The 25,925-nt window shown below is 41.7% G+C and overlaps 1 protein-coding gene across 6 annotated transcripts in view; it reads right to left on the bottom strand.

Moving 5' to 3' along the window:
* MAPKAP1 (MAPK associated protein 1) overlaps positions 1 to 25,925 on the bottom strand; it is a 479,755-nt gene that overhangs the window by 96,289 nt on the left and 357,541 nt on the right. For all 6 annotated transcript variants that reach the window (XR_004540893.1, XM_033961254.1, XM_033961253.1 and 3 more), the window contains one exon: positions 9,494 to 9,634. Coding sequence is in view for 5 of the 6 variants with exons in the window: in XM_033961254.1 (XP_033817145.1) it covers positions 9,494 to 9,634 (141 nt within the window). In the remaining variant the exon portion in view is untranslated. The remainder of the gene's footprint in view (positions 1 to 9,493; positions 9,635 to 25,925) is intronic.

The raw sequence follows: 25,925 nt of genomic DNA, 5'->3' as shown, positions 1-25,925 counted from the left end.
GATTGGGGTATTTTGAGGTCTTTTTCCTCTGTTTTAACAGATATTATGCACTATATATGGTTGTGAGTGCTCTACACTTTATGTCAAGCTATGTAAGATATACACACAAGAACATAAGAGTTGTCATAGTGGAACAGACCAAAGGTCCATCAAGCCCAATATCCTGTTTCCAATAGTGGCCAATCCAGGTCAGATTTTCCCGACAAGAGCCCAAGGAGTAAAACTGATTTTACAGTGCTTAGCCTAGGAATAAGTAATGGAATTCCTAAAGGGCCTCTTAATGGCTTATGGCCTTCTGTTTTAGGAAATTATCTAAATATTTCTAAATTCTGCTAAGCTAACTGCTTCTACAACACTCTCTGGCAATGAATTCCAGAGTTTAATTGCACATTTTCTATGGTTTATTTTAAATTTACTACAGTACTTAGTAACTTCATGGCATACCCCCTAGTCCAAGTATTTTTGGGAAGAGTAAACAAGCGATTCATATCTATCTGCTCCATTCCACTTGGTATTTTATAGACTATTAGTACTAATTTTCTCTGCTTTAACAAGGGGCCTAGTTGCACTTTGATGTGAAGGGCATTTCTGTAAGTATTTTCTTTACATTCCAGAAATAGAAGAGCAGGTGTTAGGATATCGAGGCACTCTTAAGAAGAGCAAGACACAGCTCTCAGTCTACAGCAGTGTCTTGCTAACTTTACGAATCGCGGCACACTAAACTGGTGGCTGCAGCTTGAGGGCACCTAAAAGTGCATGGACATCGCCGCGATGATGTCATGCACACATGTGACATCATCACATCGACATCCACGCATGCGTGGAGGCCCTCCAGACAGGGCCCTGAGCCGCTAGTGAGGGGTGCTGGAAAAGAAGTGGTGTGGACAGGAAGAGAGAGGAGGAGAGGTGCTGGCAGCGGCTGCCTACAGGATGTACTCTTGCCACAAGAGGCACATCCTGTAGGTCGTCAGCCGGCACTGGTGCCTCTCCTCCTCCCTGGTGTCTTGCAACACACCTGAAATCTCAAGCGGCAGACTTGTGTGCCGCGGCAAACAGTTTGCAATTCAATACATTACATTACATTACATTACATTAGTGATTTTTATTCCGCTTGTACCTTGCGGTTCAAAGCGGATTACATAAGAAGAGAACTGGACATTTCCAGGATGGTACATGACAATAGAGAATACAGTTTGAGGATAGAGACTTAATAACAGAATGATAGTAAAGACTTAATAACATCGGAAGATGTTTTGGACGGCAGTGTTTTGGTTTCTTGGGGGATGGGGTGAGGGAGGTTAGGTAGATTGTATATGCTTTTTGAACAGCAGTGTTTTGATTTCTTTACGGAATGTCTTGAGGTCTGCTGTTGTGGTTAACAATCTGGTGATGGAAGGTTCGAGTTTTGCAGCATGTGTTGCCAGGAGGCTATCATAAAGCTTTTTGAGTACCCTTGAGTACCCTTGAGTGGTGGGTATGTGAATGATGTCAGTGTTCTTCTTGTTCTGGTTGGAAGGTTACGGTTTAGGCGGTCATTTAGGTAGGTGGGTGCAGTACCGTTAATTACTTTGAAGAGTAGACAGTATAGTTTGAATTGAATTCTGGCTCGAATCAGTAGCCAGTGTGATTCTAGGTAGGCATTGGTGATGTGGTCAAATTTTCCGAGTGAGTAAATTAGTCTAAGGGCTGTGTTCTGAACAGTTTGAAGTTTTTTGATCATGTTTGTGGGGCATGGTAGATAAAGGATATTGCAGTAGTCCACGAGACCTAGTACCAGGGATTGTACAATTATCCTGTAGTGTTCTTTGTCAAAGAATTTCCTTATTTTTCTTAAGTTACGCATTGTGAAGAATGCTTTTTGGGTAGTTTTGTTGATTTGGGACTGCATAGTGCAGCATCTGTCTATCAGCACTCCCAAGATTCTGAGTGAGGTCTGGATTGGGTATTTGGTTGCTTTAATTTCTAGGTCTGTTATGGATGGGTTTTTGTCCGTTTCAAGCATTAGGAATTTGGTTTTGTCCGAGTTTAGTTTCAGTTTGTGGTTTGTCATCCATTTTTCTACTTCATCCAGAATTATTTCCAGGTGTCCTGTTGAGGTGTGGTCTTGGATTTCGAAGGGGAGGAGAATAGTTATGTCATCTGCGTAGCTGAATGATGTTACATTTAGGTTGTCTAAAGTGGTGCCGAGGGAGGAGATGAAGAGATTGAATAGAATGGGCGATAGTGGTGACCCCTGCGGGACTCCGCATGGATTTGACCATGGGTTAGATTTCATGTTGTTTGTCTTAACTCTGTACGTTCTTGTTTTAAGGAATCCTTGGAACCAATTGTAAACCACCCCTGAGATCCCGATTGCATCAAGTATCTGGAGTAATATGGTGTGATCGACTAGATCGAAGGCGGCGGAAAGATCTAGTTGGATAATTAGGATCCTGTGTCCTTTACTGAGGTGTTGTCGGGCTATGTCTAGTAGTGTTGCTAGTAGTGTTTCCGTGCTGTGGTGAGATCTAAATCCTGATTGAGAGGAGTGAAGTATATTATGGTCAAATAGGTAGTTGGTGAGGTATTGAGCCACAAGTCCTTCAATCAGTTTAACATATAATGGGATCGAAGCGATAGGTCTGTAGTTGGTAGGAGCGTCTATAGGGCCTTTTTGATCTTTCAGTAGGGGTGTGATTATGATCTCTCCAAGATCTTGTGGGAATTGACCTTCTATGAGAGTGCTTTGAATCCATTGCATGAGGTTGGTTTTGAATTTAAGGGAGGCATTTGTAAGCAGATACGATGGGCAGTAGTTCAAGTCGCATGAGGTGTGGCTGTATTTTTTGTATAGTCGGTTCAAATCAGACCATTGTAGGGTTGGGAATGTGGTCCATGTTCTGTCTGCAGATATGGCTTCTTCCGTTGTGGGGGTTATTATCTCGTAGAGTTTGGTGGTTGAGTTGTTGAAGGTATTTCTGATTGTAGTGATCTTGTGTTTGAAATGGTCTGCTAGTTGAGAAGCTGTTGGTGGTTTATTGCCTTGAGTGGCAAGGAATGGGTTTGTGTCCGTAAGTTTTTTTACTAAGTTGAAGAGTGTTTTTGTGTCAGAGGTGTTTGTGCCAATTAGTTTAGAGTAGTATGTTTTGCGCTTTTCTTTAAGTTTGATGTTGTATAGTTTGATTTGGGTTCTCCAAGCGGATTTGGTTTGATCATTTTTCTTTTTTCTCCAAGATCTTTCAAGTTGTCTGCAATGCCTTTTTTGTAGGAGGAGTTCGGAGTCGAACCACTTGTCTGAGGATCTGCAGGTTCTATGTTTGGTTTTTTCAGGAGCTAGCTCATTCAAGGTTGTTTCACTTAGGATGCGCCAGTGATTTACGAAGTCAGTTGGGTCGATGGGGGCGAATACTGTACTTAGGTTCCAGTAGTTGTAGCCCAAAGACAGTACTTGAATGACTTTACAGTCTATGGTCCAAAAATATATAAAAAAAACAATTTAATTTAATCATTACTTTATAATGCGCTTAACTAATGGGTAGACCGGATGGACTGTTCAGATCTTTATCTGCTGTCATTTACAATGGTCCTATGGTCCTATATGAGGGATCTTCAAAAAGTTTCCACACTTTTAGTTTTTAAAACACTAGTTATTAAATATCTCCAAGGTAGGGAGAACGAGAGGGCACTCTCTAAAGTTGAAAGGGGATCGATTCCGTACAAACGTAAGGAAGTTCTTCTTCACCCAGAGAGTGGTGGAAAACTGGAACGCTCTTCCGGAGTGTGTTATAGGGGAAAACACCCTCCAGGGTTTCAAGACAAAGCTGGACAAGTTCATGCTAAACTGGTGAGACTGAACTCATTTGGAGCACTGGTCTTGACCTTGGGGCTGCCGTGTGAGCGGACTGCTGGGCAGGATGGACCATTGGTCTGACCCAGCAGCGGCAATTTTTATGTTTTTATCTCAAAAGCAAATTACATCACTTTCCACATAATCACCCTGTGTTTTGCGATACATTTTTCCCAGCATTCTACTAACTTCTTAATGCCATCAGAAAAGAATGTTTTTGGTTGAGTGCGTAGCCACTGATGCACTGCTGCTTTCACATTATCCATACAATCCACAAAGCCACTGGAGGGACCTGCTGGGACAACTGCAGTCCCAAGGACAGAGGCAAAAGACCAGGCTACCACAAAGAAACGAAAGACATTCACAAAGCACACCACGTGGAGCCTGTTCCTGGACACAGGAGTATAAAATTCAAATCTTTATTTCAATTTTCCCAAACTACATCAATGAACACTAGAGCCTAGACCCAATGTGGGCCGTGTTTTGGCAAACTAGAGTTAGCTGTGTGGTATGCCGATTTGAGAAATTATGTGTCCGGGTACTTGGTACTGGCCCGGTACAGCCTGTCCAGATCCCTGAGGAAGGCATAATTTGCCGAAACACAGCCCGTGTTGGGTCTAGACTCCAGTGTTCGTTGATGTAGTTTGAAAATTGAAATAAAAATTTGAACTTTGTACTCCTGTGTCCAGGAACAGGCTCCACATGGTGTGCTTTGTGAATGGCTTTCACATTATCATCATAGGAACATTTGCCCCTTAAAGCTTCTTTGAGTGATCCAAAAAAGTGAAAATCAGATGGTGCTAAATCTGAACTGTATGCTGGATGTTCCATGACTTTTCACTTCAATTTTTTGAGTGTTTCCAATGTGTGAACTGAAGCTTGGGGGCATGCATTGTCGTGCAACAATATGACACCCTTTGACGTTGTTCCTCTTTTTTTAAGAGCAAAAAATGGGTTTCAGCTCTCTTTGAAGCATGTCACAATAAGTTGCACTTGTGAAGGTTGTTCCTCTTTCCTAGTAGGTTTCAAGAATTGGCCCTTGAGCATCGTGGACTGCATCTTGAATATTTTCGCCAAAGAAGAAAATGGATACTTCCATTGCATACTCTGCCGCTTGCTTTCTGGTACATAGTGGTGAACCAATGTTTCATCACTGGTGACTATCTGCTGCAAAAAATTTTCACCTTCTTCATGATAAAGGGCCAAGTGATGGGAACAAAAGTCTAATTATTTACGCTTATGCCCCTCTGTCAGTACCTTAGGCACCCACTTTATGGAAGTTAGGGCCATCATGAATCAGGGAATATGAAGATCCAACACTGACAATTCAGTTTTCTGCCATCTGATCAATCTGTTTTCATGAATCAGTTCTATGGCTCTTTCTTCATTCTACGTGGTGAATCTAGAACATTCTGCAACAGTAACATTCGTATGGACATTTTCAAACATTTATATCCACTCATCAATTACTTTATAGAAGAGAACTTTCTCCTCATATTGAGCACAAATGTGGCGATTAATTTCTGCTCCCAATATACCTTCTGTCCACAAAAACGTATGACAGATTTTTGTTCCTCTTTGGTGCAGATTGTAAGTTTAGCAGCCATCTCCACCACAGCGTAACAGCTTTCCCACTATCTGCAAGGTGAGCTGGCTTGCCTGACTAGTCACATGACATTCCTCGACATGCCCTCTTACCACTTCTCCCGCCCCAACCATTTCATGTGAAAGTAAGAAAGTACGGAAACCTTTTGAAGAACCCTCGTATTATACATTGTGTTCAAATCGGTGGCTCTTAGCACTGATTCTCCTAGAGAGGGATGGCTTTCAAAGAAGCCAAATAAAGAAAAGAACCTGGTTCAACTAATTTTGTATTTGTGTTTGTTGGTTTCTCTTCAGTAACACACAAATGCTGACAGATGGATGTTTTTCTCGTCAAGCCTTCCAAATCGCTATATTTGAAGCCCATTTTCTAAACAGTGTTCACAAGCATCTGAATCTCAAGGGACATATTGGAGGTATGGTTTAGGCAGAACTAGGATGAGCTTTATGATTTGAATCTTTTTCTGCAATAATGGAACATTTTAGATAACATCCAGGGCATAATTTGGATGTTTGAGTTTAAACCTGTTTCCATAATGAATAAGTACCAAAAAGTTGCCCACACTGACCATTGGAGGGATGAAGGTGTTTTTCTTTTGGACTTTTCTGAAAATGGTTCTAAAAGATCGACACACTATGCACAAACACATCTAGGAAGGAAAAATTATGCTTTACCTGTTAATTTTCTTTCCTTTAGACACAGCAGATGAATTCAAACATAACTATAGCACATACGATAATTTTAATGATTTATGCACATAACTGGTGCATAACTGATAGCAGGTACTTTATAGAATTGCCCTGATAAGACTGAATAATTTAGTTCAATTTTTGGCCCAAAACCATCTGTATGAGGTCTGAATATCCACAGATAGACCAGTTATATATTTATTGGTGGCTGGCTTTGAATTTAGTGAAATTAGTCAAAAGCTTTATTTTAACCCTTTCCCCTTTTGCTTTATCACATTCTGTGGAAAACATCTCACAGTTGTATATATAGGGTGTTTTTATACTAGCAGCACAAGTACTTCTGGTTTAAAAGAAACAACAAAAAAAAAATCCCCGCAAACTGAGACCAATTGAGTTCAACAAAATCATAGGTTCACAGAATGACTGTCACAAAAGCTATACCAAAGCAAGGCAAGGCAAAAAAAAGCAAAAGATTCCACACACTTCAATCAGCATGAGGCGGTCAGATAGTTTAGACCACAGTTCTTCAACTGCCGGTCCGCGGACCGGTGGCGGTCCGCAGAAAATTTCTGCCGGTCCGCGCAGGGCTGGCGAGATCAAGTCGGCAGTTAAATTTCCTGCCGACTGCGGTTCCTGCTGATTAATGTTCCTCCCAGCCTCAGGTGATCAAGACAGGCTGCCAACGTCGGGGCCTTCCCTCTGTGAGTCTCGCCTGTTCGGAAACAGGAAGTTGAAACAAAATAGGCGGGACTCAGAGAGTGAAGGTCCCGACGTTGGCAGCGTGTCTTGATCGCCGCCCCTGCCGAGTTGCTGAAGAGGGCCGCGGGGAAGTTGCGATTAGACCGGAGAGAGCTGCAGATTCAGGTGCAGGTGGAGGGAGATGGTCAGCATGTACGAACAAGATCCTGGGGAGCCTTCACAGTGGCTGTCTCCCCTCCCACCAGCTCTCCTATTTGCCAGGGCAGTGATTTACCGGCACCTTCCTGGCAGGCAAGTACTGAGAGCTGCTGGAAGGAGAGGAAGCCATTGTAGGAGGCTGGGAAGGTGCTGGATAAAGGGAGAGCTGTTACTGGACTTGAAGGGAGTTAGAAGGAGAGATGCTGCTGGGAGGGGAGGAGGGAAAGGGATGGGAAGAGAGTTACTGTTGGATAGAGGGAGGAGGGAAGGAGAGATGCTGCTGGGAGGGGAGGAGGGAAAGGGATGGGAAGAGAGTTACTGTTGGATAGAGGGAGGAGGGAAGGGAGAAGAAGGAGAGATGCTGCTGGGAGGGGAGGAGGGAAAGGGATGGGAAGAGAGTTACTGTTGGATAGAGGGAGGAGGGAAGGGAGAAGAAGGAGAGATGCTGCTGGGATGGGAGGAGGGAAAGGGATGGGAAGAGAGTTAATGTTGGATAGAGGGAGGAGGGAAGGGAGAAGAAGGAGAGATGCTGCTGGGATGGGAGGAGGGAAAGGGATGGGAAGAGAGTTAATGTTGGATAGAGGGAGGAGGGAAGGGAGAAGAAGGAAAGATGCTGCTGGGAGGGAGGAGGGAAAGGAATGGGAAGAGAGTTAATGTTGGATAGAGGGAGGAGGGAAGGGAGAAGGGAAAAAAGGAAGGAGGGTAGGGAGAAAGAAAAAAAAGGAAGGAAACAGCTGGCAGGGAGATTACAGGAGGGGAAGGGGGTCAGGGTGGAATGGAGAGATCAGATGAGAGAAAGGGGAGAGAGAGGAATGAGAAAGTAGAGACACATTGATGCTGGAAAGGGGGTCAGCAGAGAAATAAGAGAGGGATAAAGATGCTAGACCTGGTGTAAGAGAGATAAAAATGAAGGCAGTGAAGCTGGAATGAATGATGTAAAAAGGAGAGAGGACGATGGACAAGGAAGAGGGGCATAGAAAGAAGTCAGATACATATGGAAGGGGGATAGGGCAGACATTGGATGAAACGGGCAGATGCTGGAAGAAAAAGAGTGAAAAGAAGATGAAAGCAGAAACCAGAGACAACAAAAGGTAGAAAAAAATAATTGTATTTCTATTTTGTCATTAGAATATATCAGATTTGAATTATATATCCTGCTAGAGACATAACTGCAGTATTCTGTTAGCATGATATTTCTATGTAGCATTCTATAATAACTTGGCTTGTTCAGTTTTCTTGATAGTAGAGGGGATATATGTGAAGGGGAGGGGAGACAGGGGTTTTGTTGGTCTGTGCTCTGTATATTTGTATTTATAAAATCACAATTGTTCAGAATATTGTTTCTTTTTATACTTTAATAAAATACGTTCAATATAAAATCATAATTGCGGCTTGTGCAGATGGGACCAGATGGTTTGCGGGGACCGAGCTCGCGGAGATGGGGCGTAAACGGGGTTTTTAAATTTTAGTCCTAGTAGTTTGCCGGTCCACAAAATAATTATTTTATTTCTGCCGGTCCACGGGTGTAAAAAGGTTGAAGAACACTGGTTTAGACAACAGCTGCACTAAAGGCCTCTTCTATTAAACTGCGCTAGCAGTTTTCTAGCGTGGGGAGCTGTGCTGAATGGCTCCCGATGCTCATAGAGTTCCTACGAGCGTCGGGATCAGCACGGGTCATTCAGCGCGGCTCTCTGCGCTAAAAACTGCTAGCGCAGTTTAATAGAAGAGGGGGCAAGATTAGTAGCCATATGGACTATTTAGAATGGTAATAAAACATGGGATAAAGGTCCTAAGTGCTAGATTTAACTCTGATTTTTATAAGAATCATAAAAGAAATAACACTTCTCACTAGAGGAAGTGAAGGCTAACAGTCGAATAGATTCTGGGCACACAGTCTGATATGAAGGGATGCAGTAGAAAAATAGGATTCAAGTGGAAAGACATGGGGGATAGGAAGCTAGCGTTGGGTTGAGATTAGAAATGTATCATGTTCATCAACTCAAAATGGAAGAACTGGGTGGGTTCTGGCCATCATTTATGATGTTAGAGAACACCGAGTAAATAAATTGACTGCTCAATCTCAGGACATGCTTCTGAAGCATACACAATGGAATTCCAATATTTGATATAAGGAACATTACCACTTTGCCTCTGGGTAGTCCACTATCTTCCATTCGAAATGCAGAGAATATTTATGCTATGAAATTTTTTCAAATATGCTATGCTCCACCTCTGGTTCTAGTCCCCTTTAGCATAATATTGTCAGTAAGTGGAGAGATGACAGGGAGAGTGACTAAAATGTTAAATAGCTTTGCTTAAATTTTGACAGCTGGCACAAAGTGATTCTTTTTCTTTTGGCTGAAGCAGTTATTAATCATATCAGCAACAATAAATTAAAAGTACTGTACAGTGATTCCTTGGGAAAATGGAGGTTTGAAACGCTATAATTTGTTGACCTTATGGACTAAATTGACTCACCTAATTGAACATCAGTGGTGAAGCGAAGTCTATGAATCATGCTGACTTTGAAAGACTTGTAGTGATGGCTACTGAGCATATCTTGGACTGTTGCTATATCAATTTGAGGATCTTCCTCCAAGTTCTCTTCTCCTCTTGAGCCTAAAGTAAAAGGATTTCCAAGTTAAAATACAGGGCATAAGACATTTAGCTTAGTAAAAATAATTGACCGGCAGTTTCTATTTCAAGACAGCACAGTTAAAATTACTTCTTAGTTTTTATAGTTTTGAATAAAATTAGAGTATCAGTACCAGCTGAAAAAGGAATGATAATTGACAGCTGTGTTCAATATATAATGTAAAACCAAACTTAAAACACTGCCTGATGGAAAGCTGTAAAGGTAATGTTAGAGAGAAACATTAATAAAATAAATAATCAAACTTAGTAGAGAGGCAATTATGAAGTTAAGACTATTTCAATAAAGGTTACTACACTGCAAAGCTTAAGACTGAGTGGTTTCAAAACCACAAGGCTACTAAGAACATGTGTATATATTCTTTTTGAGCTTCTTTAGCCTTTGTTGAGTTTTAGATTTCCATAGGATTTTACAAATTTCCATTCTTGATAATCTATAAGAGGTCAACATTAAAAACTGTAGTTTAACTTGCCTTTTTCTACATTTGCAAATCTGGTTATCAGATTCTTCCTGCATCCTCATCATGTGCATGCCAGAGATTTTTGTAACAGAGGCCCCCCTTTTGTGTTATCCCTTGTCTTGTCATTGGTATCTTGTTTTTACTCTTATTAGACATTGCAAACCGCTTAAATTTATTTTTGTTTCAGAAGTATATCAAACATTACATTACATTAGGGATTTCTATTTCGCCATTACCTTGCGGTTCAAGGTATATGTCAAGATAATCATGGCTATACAGGAAAGATACTTGCCTGTAGCAGATGTTCTCTGAGGACAGCAGGCATATATTCTCACATGTCGATAACATCATCCGTGGAACCCGGTATGGACACTTTCAATCTTTAGGCAATGCCCATTCTGCACGCATGCCAGTGCCTTCCTGCCCAACGCCAGCTCAAGGGATCATCAGTTCAGGAACAAAGCTAAGCAGCCAACTAGGGGAAGTGGGTGCGTTGTGAGAATGAATGTCTGCTACAGTTAAGTATCTTTGCTTTCTCTGAGGATAAAGCATGCATAATATTCTCACATGTGGGGTGCCCAAGCTGTCAGTTTCATGACTCTGGATGATAATGGTTATATAAACAGGATTCTGGTGAAAACAAAAGAGAGTTGGAGGGAAAGTTGGAGCTTAAGAAGTAAACAGATTTTGCAGAACTTCTTGATCAAACCAGCTGTCGCTCCTGGAGTTTTGTTTCAAACAGTAGTGAGAAGTAAAGGACTGGATTGAAGACTAAGTAACCATTTTGCAGATGTCCTCAATAGAAGCAGAGCAGAAATGAGTCACTAAAGTAGCCATAGCTTGGACACTGGAGCTGTTACACAGCTCGGAAGTGTCAGCCCAGCCTGAGTATACATGAAGGAGATACAGTCCACTAGTCAAGTGGAGATGGTTCTCTTAGTAACAGGAACTGAGTCTGTTAGTGTCAAAAGCCACAAAAAGCTGGGAGGATCCTCCATGAGGTTTTGTCCAATCCAAGTAGTATGCGAGAGCACCCTTGCAGTCCAAAGTGTGAAAGAGCTGCCTCTCCAGACTACTTATGCAGTTTTGGAAAGAAAATCAGCAAAACTATGGCTTGGTTGAGGTAGAATTCTGAGACAACTTTAGGTAGGACTCTTAAATAAGTTTGAAGCACTTCTAAGTCACAGTAGAATCTTGTGCAACGAGGATCCGATACAAGAGCTAGAAGTTCACCCACATGGCATGCAAAGGTGAGAGCAATAAGGAAAATTACTTTACAAGTAAGAAATTTGAGAGAGCAAGATGTAAGCGGCTCAAAGGGAGACTTAATGAAAGCAGATGGTACAATGTTAATATCTCAAGCAACAGGTAGAGGGCTTGATAGGTGGTTTCATGTGGAATAAGTGTTTTATAAAACGGGATACCAAGGGGTAAATAGAGAGCATTGAGATGTACGTGAACCTAATTTGTTTTTAGACCAGTGTTAGAGAGAAGAAGAATGCAGTCTAGTATGGATGGGAGGAGACAGGTGATGGGTTCCAGAGAATGCAAAGTACACTAGGAAGAAAATCTTGCCAATTTGAAGTGGCTGAGTGGAAGGTTTTCTAGATGCTTCAGTGAACGCAGATATTGCAGCTGAGAGGGAGGAAGCATTTACTTGCTCGGTAAAAGAAACCACATTGTTAATGATAAAAAGCAGGGGTTGGGGTAAAAAAGAAATCACTTATTCTGCATCTGGAGTGTTGGGAACAACTGCAACTTGCACAATTTCTTGGTCAAGAGCTCTAGGTGGAATAGAAACCAAACTTGGATTGGTTAAAGAGGGTGCTACGAGGGGCATTCAATAATTTATCTATCTCAGTAGGAAAGAAAAGAATTTTCAAAAAAACTTGTTTTATTTTTTAATATAGTCCTCTGATAGCTCCATACGCTTCATCCATTTTTCCTCCAATGTTTTTATCCCTTTTGAAAATAATTCTTCTGTTTGACCTCCAAACCAGGACGCCACAGCTTCCTTGACGTCTTCATCACTTGAAAACCACTTTTTTTTTTCAAGATGGCAGCTGGTGAGGCTGTGAGTTGTGGTGCTTACCACCATTTTTCTGTTTTATTTTATTTTTTATTTGTTTCATTTTCTTTTTCGATTATTTTCTGGATATTTTCCTTTAACTTTTATGTTGATTATTTATTTTATTTTTATCGTATTCATCATTCTTATTCAATTTTCCCTTTAACCAACCATCCCGCCAACGGTGTACCAAGGGCGGGGTGGGGGGGTGCAGACCACCCCGGGTGCCAGCTCTAGGGGGTGGGTGCACAGCCGGCCGGGTCCGGAACCTCCCGCGCTGCTCTATACGACATCTGCACCTCAGCACAGCTGCCAAACTTATTCCGAAGCAGAGTCGGCAGCTGCACCGAAGTGCAGGAAGGTCCCGCGATGTCTGCTTCTGCTGCCTCTGCTCCAGAAGACGTCAGTGATGTCAGAGGGGGTGGACCAGCAGCTGCAGTCATTGTGGGACCTTGCCGCAACTCCCTGTGTCTGCCGGCCCATCCCCTCCGACATCACTGACGTCTTCTGGAGCAGAGGCAGCAGAAGCAGTCATCATGGGACCTTGCTGGTTTGGAGGGACAGAAAGGGGGTCAGGGTGGTATGGAAGGGTGGTATGGAAGGGTGATGGAAGGAGAGAAAGGGGGCGGATGCTGATGGAATTGGTTAGCAGGGAAAGGAGAGAGAGACATAAGGGGGAAGGATACTGGATAGAATTGGGTTGGGAAAGAAAGGGGACAGATGCTCATGGAATTGGTGCGCAGGGAAATGAGAGAAAGACATAAGGGGAAATGATACTGGATGGAATTGGGTTGGGGGAAAGAAAGGGGGCAGATGCTGATGGAAGTTGGGGGAAGGAAGAGGAAATGCCAGACCACGGTGGTGTGGGAGAGGGAAGGGAAGAAGAGGAGAGGAGAGAGATGCCAGACCACTGGAGGAGGGAAGGGAAGAAGATGGATGCCAGACCAATGGGGGTGAAGGGACAGATGGAAGGGGTAGACATAAAGTTTCTGGAAGGGGAATAGAAGGGGCAGAGGGAGGGTAGACAGTAGATGAAAGGAAGAGAGTGACAAGAAGATGAGGAAAGCAGAAACCAGAGAAAACAAGGTAGGAAAAAAATTCTATTTATTTATTTTTTTGCTTTAGGGAAGATGCATCACTGTTCCTGTGATGTTGCATTGTATGCAGAGTCCAGCTTCTCGGTGGTTCAATTTAACCTTTGTCTACGTATTTCTATTTCATCCTCCCTTTTACAAAACTGTACAGTGTTTTTTTTAGCGACGGTCGTGGTGGTAACAGCTCTGATGCTCAGAATTCTATGAGAGTTGGAGCTGTTACCACCATGGCTAAAAACTACACAACAGTTTTGTAAAAGGGGGAGGGGATAGTTTGTGATTACATATTCCTTACTAGGCGGTGTGTTCTGTGTGTTCAAAAGACATGGTTTTGTGTTAGGATTGACTGTGCAGGATTGATCTGTACTAGTCTGGCTTGTTTAGTTTTAGAATGGGTGTGTTGATGTTGTACTGCTAACTGCAGTATGTAAGATGCTGCCTTTTCTTAGGTACACTCTTGTGTGACGTGTGGATTGTTACTAAAAATCATGTTTTCCATACAGATGGGGGGTGTCAAAAAATGATGGGCCCTGGGTGTCACATAGGCTAGGTACGCCACTGCATCCCACCTTTGGCGGTTAACTGCTGAATCCTACTTCAGGCTGCCTATTGGTGGACTTGTGCATCGTGCCGGGAGTTTTTCAGTTGGCTGCCGCTTCCACTCTGCTGATGGCTGCTCCTCGACTGCGTGGCTTCGGACCATATCCTTCGTGCTGGGGCGAGGTCTGTTTTGGGCTTTCAGCCTCTGTCTGTCTAGGCCTGGCTGTCTCTTCTCCCAGATGCTGACCGCAACATCTTACCCTGCACGCTGGGTGGGGACTGCTTCGACAGAGCTGGAGGATCAAGTGATCGAGTCAGCCAGACCTGATGTCGAAAGGCCATGGATGGAGAGCTCGCAGATGCTGTGCGTTGCTCGATAGACCCATCTACTGTGGTCTGCCTTCTCCCTTCTATCTTCAGCCTTCTCTTGCGGTTGGTACCCAGAGATCTTCTTCGGCCAGTAACAAACTAACGTCATAACATCATTATTCACACTGAACTTAGCCCAACTGGACTTCTATCCAATTTCAAGCTTAATTTTCTTAATTTTAATTTCCAGCTTAATTGTTTTATGTTTATTTTATGTATGTTATGCTTTTTTTTCTTACCTTTTTATTCTTCTTTTACTGAGTTTTTAATACATACATATGTATATATATTCTTCTATTATATGTAATTTAGTTCCTAGAGCATCACTTTTCAGGCTGTATATTATATGGTACAGTATATCTATCTTTAATGCTACAATTTAATTGATGTATTCCTGTTGTACACTGCCTCGAACCGCAAGGCATTGCAGAGTATATAAATAAATACTTATGTGATATTATGCTATGAAAGTAATGGTGGCCGCCCCACCAGGCTAGCTGAGCATGAAATCCCTGCTTCTGTGAGGGGGAAGCAGAGCTGGTAGATACTGTGCCCCCCAGCTGTGCCATGTGGCACAAGGACGCTCCAAAAGTTCTAAATTCACACAAACTTCACATGAGTTCAGCATAGAAGACCCTAAGAACTCCATCCCAGCAAGATTCCGGGCAAAAAAGTGAGATTTGAAGAAGCAGGGATAAGATGAAAAAAGATCACAAAAAAATCCAAAATACCTGCCGGCACCGAATTCACACCAAAAATGCGATTAAAAAAACACACTTCCCGAAAATAACCTCCTCCCCCCCCCCACTGAATTTTGGATTTTACAGGAGGGGGAACACTTCAAACCTCAGAAAACCCCTCAAAAACAACATTTGAAAATAGCGGTTTTAGAGCCTGTCAGCTCTGGATGTACTCACTGTTAGAGAAAGCCTGGGCTGTACCTGCTTCCAGCTCCGATCAATAGCCGGTCAGAATTCACTGCCACAATGTTTGGAAAGCTTCCTCCAAGCTGATCTTTGGGCTGCCAGTCAAACTGTACCGCCTGACTACGCCTCAGCCCCTGTGGACCACCGAATGCGCACCAGAACGGGCGGAAGTGCAAAAACGCAGCCAGCAAACTGTGGGACACTGCTGAGCCCCCTAAGCATGCCAAAACAGTCAGCACTCGATCCCCATGTAACGTGAGACAACTTCAGGGATGGCCCTGAGCTCCAAGGAATCCTATGCAGACTGGCTAACAGGTACCCAGAAAGGGATTGGCCTGTCAGCTACAGGCCGAAGTCTGAGAATTCACAAGCACGCAGAGCCTCCAAAGTGCATTGACAGTGAAGATACCCGCAAAGGGAATAATACTATGTTGAATTAAAACAATAAAACTGAGGAGAGCAGAACATACACAACTGCAGCCATGCATGCAGAAGAAAAGACTGCTAGAGGCCACTATACTGAGCTGTGAAGTACACTGAGGCACACTGAAAAATCTGGAGTGGATTTCTTCTGCAGTCCATGTGAACATGGGGAAATAACCTTGTCATTTAGAATATCTCACCTACTGCACTGGAAATATATATACTGTATATTTACTTTAGTCTTATTCCAAGTGCTTTGGCACACCCCTCAATTAAATATATGCTGTTTATAATACAATGGTGCTTCTGGTAAAGTAATCTAATACAATCTATACCCAAATATCTTTATTCCCAGTGCCCTAGGCAAAACCATCAAAAAGGATTACAATGTTATAGAGATGACTCTAGTGAAATCTGGGCAAATTTCTTTTCACATTACACATGACCATTATCAGCACAGATCCCCATGCGTACCGACAGGCCACCTTTTTTTTTTTTTTTTTTTTTTTTAATACTTATAACATTTTCTTAGAAAATGAATCATGATGTTGTTAGGCTAATCTACTGATGTTCCTGCAGCTGTATAATGTTTACCAATTAACATTCTCTGTAATAGGGATTAGTTTAGGAGAAGGTAACATCTCATTAAGTCAAAACAGCAATTAATGAAAAAAAATAACACTTAAGATTCTTACATTTTATGGTGTTGGATTAAAACCAATTTAAAAATTACTATATGTGACATGTAATTTCTAACTGAGTAATTTCTATGCCAGCTGTTAATAAAGCATCTTTGCTGCAAATGATAATTCAGATGCTTTTAGATAAAGTGATGCATAAATATGGTTGAAAATTGATTTAGCTTCTTGCAGAAGATACCAAGGAATGACACATTTTGTTTAATGCCCCAGCTAATGTAGTCCTAAAAGCTGAGGGAACTGGCAGTTTGCGCGTCCCCCTACATTTGCTGCCAGGGACTAATAAAAACTTTGTATCCTGGTGAAATCTGGAAGTCTGCTGACATAGATGTTTAACAGAGATTGTTATGCTGACGTTTTCATTGGCAAAATTGCTATAAAAAGGGCTAGACAGTTCATGTGTATTTATTTTTCCTTAAGACGTATAAAAGTTAGAGCTAGCTCAATGCTGTGAAGCTTCCCGCATCAACCATCCAGTCCTGGGTGGTGCAAATTCATATCCTGTTTGGAGATTTCAACTCACATTTAAACTCTTGTAAATTTTCAGAGCTGTCCTGTCAAGATTACCAACGATAAGGAAGAGCAATGGTTCCTGGGGGATGGGGGGATTGGTTTATATATGTGTTGAATCAAAGGACTGATTTCCCTAATAATAGAAATACTGCAAAATAGTGGTTCAATTTGCAATGCTTAGGTTGATATCTTACTTACTTAAAAGAGCATATTACTGCATTGTTGACCCAAACATACACGTATACAGGGTACATGAAATGTATAAAAGCCACCAAAAGAAATACTATGTGCATAGACATATAAATATATGTAAATCAAAAGCTCTCTCTATGGGGCTCACACTGGTCAACAAGCATTTTGCTACTGGAGTTCTTTCACCTGTACCTTAACAAGGGCCACATGCTGACTCTAAATCTGGAAACAGTTTTCGTCTATCACATCCTGTTTTTAAGTTATGCATCAGTTTGTGTTTATATCATTTTGTCAATAATGCTACTGTGAAACATCGGTATTTTACTGTTTCTATAACACAATATTGCATTTTACGACAGCTCATCGATCACATATACTGTACCAGTAATTTGAAAGTTTATACTAAAAAGTGATTGTGCTGCTTTTTCTACCTGTGAATCTTTATATTTTGGGTTGGTTTTTTTTTTTACTAACATATTATAATTATTATGAACAGACGAGGTTGTGTTAACCACCCTGATAATTTCTGATATGTTTGTGGACAATTTACTGCACAAAATCAGTGAAAGAATCTGTCCAGCAGACTTCAAAGTACATAGAAGCATTATTTTGGCAGATACAATGTGAAGCACCTGCCGTTAGATTTTCTCATGATGTACTATCTTCCAACACTTCACATAAAACTGGGTCTGCTGAAACATTTTGGTCAAGGTGGTGGATAGAAATGGTAATGCGTTTCAGCACCTAAGAAGTACTTTTGGTTTTGAGAAAAGTGATACCAAAATCAAAGAAGGTGTTTTGGTTGGACCTGAAATCCGTGAACTCAGGGACACCTTCGAGGAGGAATCCCACGCCCACTGATGATCCATAGCATCCTGTGGGCAGAAATGGAGTAAACTGATATCTTGCTCACGACTCTGAAAAGGGTCATACAGAGCATCAGCCAAATAATTCACACCAGTCATTAAATATTGGAGATTTTTGTCCATGCAACTTAGAGTGGCAAGCTTGGGAGACAACGGAGACTGCTGCAGTTGCTTTCAAGCCTAAAGTCGTGACCTCAAAGAGCCTTTTGTGCACAAAATCTAATCTGCGATCCTAGGCTTCCTTCAATACCATGCCGACTTCACTGGGAAGGGAGGTACGTTTGGTGACCTGTGCCATCAGTGAATCCACCTTTGGGGGAACAAAAAGCTGGTTAAATGCAGCATCAGAGAGAGCTTTGACATAGCTTTGGCCACCATAAGAGGCCCCTCTGGGATTTCCCAAATATCCGTAAGCATTTTTGTAATGTCTTGATATAAGGGAAAGCAAGAGGTCTGTGCCCTGATGCTGCTTATAAGTGAGCACTGCATGGCAGAGGACTTAGAAGCCTCTAGCTTCAATTCTTGGGGGAATTCTGTGATCATCTCCATAAGTGCAGAAGGTTTAAACAGCCTGCGCACAGTTGGGTCCAAATCTGGATCCTGCCCTCCCAGGGATACAGCAGCAGCTCCTGCTATAGAGGACCCTGACTGGAAGATCAAATACATTGAAACAGAATCATTATTGTCCAATTTGTTTTCTGACTGAATGTCTCTGACCTGCACATGGCACTGTTGGTGGGGGAACCCCCAGCACTAGCAAGGCCGCACTTCCAGGTGGTTCCATGTGGCCCTTGTTAATCATATAAGCCTCAAACATCATAGTAAAAAATCCAGGGAGGAACCCTTGCCTCTGATGTCCAGACGGCTACTGCGGACACTGTTTAGCTCCTTTTTGGGGTTTCCCAGCCATATTACAGCTGCGTTTCACTGGGAATGCACTTGCACTGCTCCCCGAGGGACCAGAGGATGCTAAGCCAGCAACTCCTGACCCCCTTATGTGCTGAAAGGCATGTGGAACACGGATGCTCCTCGGACTGCCATCCACCACATATGGGGCATGAATCTGAAGTATCCTGGTCTGAGGAATCCATTCCACCTGTTTTTAAGCAAAAACAAGGTGCTTTGAGGCAGATGGAGGCTTTTAATTTCAAACTGGGAAATCCAAGATGGCCGCCATGGCAGCGATTTTAGCACCAAAAATGGCCCATAGGAGCTACATTGAAAAATAAAAAATACTGATTTGGGGATTTTAGAAGTAGGGGAACCTATCTCTGATCCCCCCAAAATTGACTTTTTGTTCCCCGATTTGGTTTGCCAGGCTTTCAGCCTGTTACTCACTGTGGTATGCTGTGTGTTGGGAGCTGCAAGAAAAGAAGCGGCAAACAGCTTACAGGAAGAACCTCTGCCTCAACAAGCCTGGAGTCTGGACTACTTGCATCTCTGACTGCCTCTTGGGCCCAACGAACCGGTCGAATCACATGTACGCAAACGGTGAAGAGGAATGCAATTGGCACCAATCCTGGAAAAACCACCAAGGAGCCACTCAGCCTGCACTCAAGCCCACGGTGGACAAATCTGGGGCGAGCCTTGCTCCCAAAAGAATTCTCCCTGAGCACCCAAACTGTTAGTGCAGGCTGTCCAAGCGGGTGAACTGCAAAGCAGTCTGCTCCTTCGAAGCAGATCCTTGACTCAGAGACTGCACTTTCTCGCAGCCAGAGCTGTCCCACAAAGGGGATCCTCTGCAGTACCAAAAAGCCTCGCAAATGGTTAGCGAAAAAAAGACTGAATTTAAAATGAAAAGAAACACAGGCAGAAAAGGCAAGCTCCTACTATCTCGCTTGTACGAAGACAACTGAGGAGTTGAAGGACAGCACAGAGGGGTAAGGGAGAAGGAGCAAAAAGAATGCAAATAAAGCTCCCTACAAGAGTTCTTACAAGAAGAGGTTACCCACCCACAGGTTCAGGAATAGAGTATCTGTCATACTAGAACTGAAAAATATGTAACTAGGAAGGATTTAGTCTGCACATGTGAATGGAACTAGGGAAGGACTCAAAAAATTATATCTGTATTTCCCATTACAGAAGGGGAATGCATATCTATGTCCAAAAACATTGATGGTGGGATTTACAGAAGTGTTTTTGCTCTAGCATTTCACAGATAAGGTTTTATTCATATCTCTGACATCATTGAATGAATACTGACCTGGACCCCTGAAGAAGGCCCTTTCCCAAAACACGGACCATGTAGGGTCCACATTACATCATACGTCAGTCATTCATAAAGTGATCATTTTATTTTTACATTTTTTATTTTTCATTATTATTTTTATTTTATTTTACGCCTTGTCAAGATCATTGCATTCCACAGTTTTTTCTTTTGTGTCTGCAAAGGAAGTCCTCAGCTAACAGCTTGGGGGGTTCTCATCAGCTGAGATTTTACATTTACATTAGAGGCTCTGGTAGAAACCCGTTTACAAAGTAAGTATTCTTCCCAATTAATATTTCCAAATTAATAAAGTATCTTTGCTTATTTGTAGATGGGTCTCTACCAGAGCCTTTAATTCAGTAGCATAATTAAATGAAATAACTATTTCTGTAGTTTAAAGGGACAGGCAGAGATGGAAAGGATTCCTCGTGGGGACGGGGGAGGACAGAGGGATTCCTCGTGGGGATGGGTGGGATTCCTCGCGGGGACGGGTGGGATTTCTGTCCCCGTGCAACTCTCTAGTTGGGATTAAAGAGGACTATGAAGATTTACAAAGGGACCTGAACAAACTAGAAGAGTGGGCGACGAGATGGCAGATGAAGTTTAATGTAGAGAAATGTAAAGTCTTGCATGTAGGAAACAGAAACCCGAAGTACAGCTATACGATGGGATGGCTGGTAATGGGTGAAAGTACCCAAGAAAAGGACTTGGGGGTAATAGTGGACAACATAATGAAGCCGTCGGCACAGTGCGCAGCGGCCTCTAAGAAGGCGAATAGAATGCTGGGTACTATCAAAAAAGGTATTACAACCAGAACGAAAAATGGTGCGCCCGCATCTGGAGTACTGCATCCAATATTGGTCACCGTACCTTAAGAAGGATATGGCGATACTTGAGAGGGTTCAGAAAAAAGCAACACGATTGATAAAAGGTATGGAAAATCTTTCATATGCTGAAAGATTAGAGAAACTGGGGCTCTTTTCCCTGGAGAAGTAGAGACTTAGAGGGGACATGATAGAGAGTTACAAGATCATGAAGGGCATGGAGAAAGTGGAGAGGGACAGATTCTTCAAACGTTCGAAAACTACAAGAATGAGAGGGCATTCGGAAAAATTAAGAGGGGACAGATTCAGAACCAATGCTAGGAGGTTCTTCTTCACCCAAAGGGTGGTGGACACCTGGAATGCGCTTCCAGAGGGTGTGATAGGACAGAGTACGGTTTTGGGGTTCAAGAAGGAATTAGATAATTTACTGAAGGAAAAGGGGATAGAAGGGTATAGATAGAGGATTACTATACAGGTCCTGGACCTGATGGGCCACTGCATGAGTGGACTACTGGGCGTGATGGACCTCTGGTCTGACCCAGCAGAGGCACTGCTTATGTTCTTATGACTTCCGTTCATTGACTGTGGAATACCTGGGCACTTTCTTTGTTTGTACCTGCTACCTGGGACATTTAGGTTTCAGAAAAATGCTCATAGTGAGCAGCACTCCACTGGCGGGCTTAGAGGAGGTTGTCTCTTTAATCCTATACAATGATAAGGAGTCATATCACACATTAAATAATTAAAATGAAAAACTTGATTTATCAAACCAAATTTAAAAATTGGAGAAAAAGACCTCAGAAACCTATAGGACAAACTAATGACAAATGCCCGTTCCTTCACGGGTCCATATTTCTAGTATCGGTTATAAAGAAAGAAAGAAAAAAAAAAAAAACTCCTTCAAAATTATTTTATCAGTGCTGGTGATTTCAAGTGCAAATAGTGGTAAATGTCTTTAAAAAAACTTCAAACCAAATATTGAGAGCGTAAGATGATGTTCATGTATTTATGTTTATTAATCCGACAGGGCCATAATTTCACCCCTATTCTTGGCTTTCTCAGAGGTGCACAAACTGCATATCACTTTTTAAAATTCAGTCTCATTATTTAATTTTGCAGCTGCTATTTCTATGCATTATCTATGTGCGTTTTGATACTACATGTATAGCACTAGATTATGGTAATAAAATAGTGCCAATATCACCTCACATTTGCATGGCCATATTTCAGTGATCCTACTGCATACTGCTGAGTTATCAGCTAATACATCATAATTCCATTCTGAGCAATTGTTTTTTATCTAAATTAACATCATGGGGTAAATTTTTGAACTGCTTTATTAACTGGAAGCCTGTAAACATATTTCAAAGGAAAATTCAATGTGGAATTGACCAGCACTTTTGGGGGAGGGGGTTCTGAATTACCCTGCACTTTACACCATCAAGTGAAACCTCTTTGTTCTCGAAGTAATTTCAATATGAAATCCCCAAATTATGTCTGCTCACTCAAGCCCTCTCCTGGCCAGTTGTGATGTAAACAGAAGTACCTAGTGCTATAAACAGTGTGCCGCCCATCTACCCAGTTGTAGCTGAGTAACTGCTCAGTACCTTGGTAAAATCTTTTGAAAACTATTCTCCCCATAGTCATAAGAGATGCACGTAAATCCAACTTACATTCAGTTTGAATATGAGTGCCACTAGTATATGGTATAAAACAGGGGTCTCAAAGTGCCTCCTTGAGGGCCGCAATTGGGGTTTTCAGGATTTCCCCAATGAATATGCATGAGATCTATGTGCATGCACTGCTTTCAATGCATATTCATTGGGGAAATCCTGAATATCTGACTGGATTGCGGCCCTCAAGGAGGGACTTTGAGATCCCTGGCATATAACAAGTGGTAAAATACCAAAATACAAGCTCATTTATTCCAGAATATGAATAATTCAGAACCACCCAATTATTGACATGTTCTCTAACAGCACCAGTTACTAAAACCTATACCACGGCTATATAAATGCAAGACTCAAATGCCTACTTTAATGGCATATCAGTTTTAAAAGTCTCAGTCTAGAACTCATCTGTAGCCAAAATGGCAGACTTCTCAATTTTGGGGTGTGACTACGTTATTTTTGCAGCTGTTTAAAGTATTATAAAGCTAACATGGTTAACAGGAGGCAAATCTGTTTTTCCTCTATAAAACAAAAATACAAGGCTAATTGCACTGTAAGAATGTGTCCTTATTACTCTAATGTACTAGTACATTGCTTAATGAAAGTTCTTAATTGTAATTCAATTAATTACATACACAGAGTCCCCAATTACATTTTCCAATAAGACATTGGCTTTGGTACAGGTCTAAAGGCACTTAACCAATTTTAATATATTAAGCCCAATTTCCCTTGAATGCTAATTACTACTTAATGATAAAATGAGAAAGGGGAACTTTCCAGAAGCAGGGCTGCAGAAAATAAAACCAAATTAGCCATGAATATTTGGTATTTCTCAGAGAAGAATTTTCAAGCGGTAAAATAAATAAATAAATAAATAAATAATGCTGTTTCATTCTGCTCATAAATCCTGCTGTAAATAAAAAGAGCCCAAACATGAAAACGGGTTTATGGCTTCCTAGTATCACTGGTAAGTGTTGGGTGTTCAGGGAATCAACCGTGTGAATTTCTTTTAGTGAAAAGATTTCTGAATGTTTCACTTAACATCAAGAAAATAAACCACACTTGGGCCCTGGGGATACTGGCATGTATTTTACTGTGCTTTTTTGATTAAACAAAAACAAAAAACAACAATAATATTTTTAGTTAATAGGAACTTTGACAACAGATGTGGCTCTGCTAATGTACACAATTACATGAGTTGATCTAGCTGGGATACAGTAAAAAGGTATCATTTATATAAGTGCAGGATCTTAATTAAATGGACAGTTGGTGTGTTATGAATTCAGCACTGCTTTTCTATTGCAATATGAATCCCAATAATAACAATAATCATAATATATTACTAGGTAATATATTTGGGTTGGTGTTTGCTTTATCCACATTCCCCTGTATGCAGGGTATCCATTCTGCTTCTTAACTGTGCTATATAGGATCCTTGAATAAATTTCTCCAGAATGTCTCTCGCTTAAATGGTGTTTCCATCATGCTAATGTCATTTTCCAGTGATAACCCCTGAGAACATCTATGAGAACAGGACCTTCCTATCCAGAAAGGAGTCAAATGTTAAAGATATGAGTAAGAAATCGAAAAGAGTGGGCTAAGCAGTTTATAAGTTTCAGTATGTGAGAATATTCCCAATCAGACGCTAGAAATTTTCTAAAAGTTGTAAACATGTTTTTAACAGAAGAACAAGCATACAGGACAAAATTGAGCTTATATTTTTAGTTTTGTTTATCCCCTGAAGTAGAACATTGTATATGTAATCAGAATACAGTACTCCCCTGATATTCATGGGGGTTCCATTCCAGGAACCCCCGCGAATCTTGAAAAACTGCTACTACGGTTTTTAGCGGGAGAGACAGAGACAGGAGAGGGCAGCCAGAGAGGCAGGAAAGAGCAGCTGGAGCGCGGGCGAGTGAAGGAAATCACTCGCGGTATGCTCCGACCACCTCTTCCTGCACTAAAGTCCTGCACCTCTTCCTGCAATCAGCGCTCCAGCTGCTCTCTCCTGCCTCTCTGGCTGCCCTCTCCTGCCTGGTCATTCGCAGTCAGAAAATACCGCAAATGACCGGGACTGCAAATCGCCGACCACGAATGACCAAGGTAGCACATATCACATACAACCTGATCAGCAACCATATGAGAATAAGATTCCCAAATCCTAGAGGAATCAAATACAAAACTATTCACTCTACCACCTTCCCATACCTGGCAACAAAATGGTGAAATCCTTTATCAACACAATTAACACACACTCATACCAAAACTTCCAGAAAGGCCTAAAAACCTATCTATCTGGAAAATATCTTACCCTTCCAAAACAACAGGCTATGACAATGAGAAACCAAACAAGACAAATCACTTCTCCCATCTCAATAGATGACCAAGCTCTCTACAAACCGAGACAGTGACACCCATACCAGAACCCGTAATATCAAGACTACAACACTAGATAGTATAACCAATCTTCTCTCCTAACCACAAGCCGCAACCATATGCCTACATGAACACAAACCAAGTATGTGTGTCATGAACCCTAATGAAATAATATATAATCCCTGGATATGGCCACATTCATCTAAACTGTAAATATAGTTCCTGTAAGCATTACCAAGTTGTGAATGGCATATAGGAGTACAACTTGTGTGACGGTTTCCAGGCAGACTAATAGTGGAGTGATTTGTTTTTGCCCTTTCCAGTCATCTTTACCCCCTGGCTAAGACCAGGTACTCATTTACCGACTGAAAGTGAATGGATGGCTGAACTGGCTAGAGGCCGACTACCTGACAAATTCCTTTTCATTGAAGAACTAAGAAACTGATCACAATAAATCATGGCATAAATCCATGAAGTGACACTAAGATTATATAGTATATGTACCAAAAAAAATCAAAGGAGGTAGAGACCTATTACAAATGAAACAAAACAAACAAACTGTGGAAGAAAAGCATGACCTGAAAGCAAAGAACCCATGTTGATTGACGTTTGCAAAGAAAACAGAACTGAAAACGGAAAATAAATAATCTTTGCCAATCTAACTTTAATTTTTAAGATTGCTGAAATAATGGGTGCAGGCCAGCTAACTTATCAATCTTCAATGCCCTAATCAAATGGGCTCTCACCAATGTCATAGTACCAAGACAGCAATTATTGGTCTTATATCTATATTAAGACAAATCTGGATCATAATAAGAATGTCTTCCTCATCTCACTTAAAGACTTTTGACAGCATTTGATCTTGTGGATCGGTCCTTGTTACTTGCTCATCCATAAGAAATGGACATCTCAGAGAACCCTGGGATGGTTTACATCAGGGGTGTTCAACACGTCGATTGCGATCTACTGGTCGATCGCAAAGGCAATGCAAGTCAATTGTGGAGCCCTACCTCTCAAAATAAACTCTACTGC

The sequence above is a fragment of the Geotrypetes seraphini genome, chromosome 10 (genome assembly GCF_902459505.1).
Source record: "Geotrypetes seraphini chromosome 10, aGeoSer1.1, whole genome shotgun sequence".
Classification (NCBI taxonomy): Eukaryota; Metazoa; Chordata; class Amphibia; order Gymnophiona; family Dermophiidae; genus Geotrypetes; species Geotrypetes seraphini.
The sequence above is the reverse complement of the archived record's forward strand: the minus strand, read 5'-3'. Positions and strand labels throughout refer to the sequence as shown.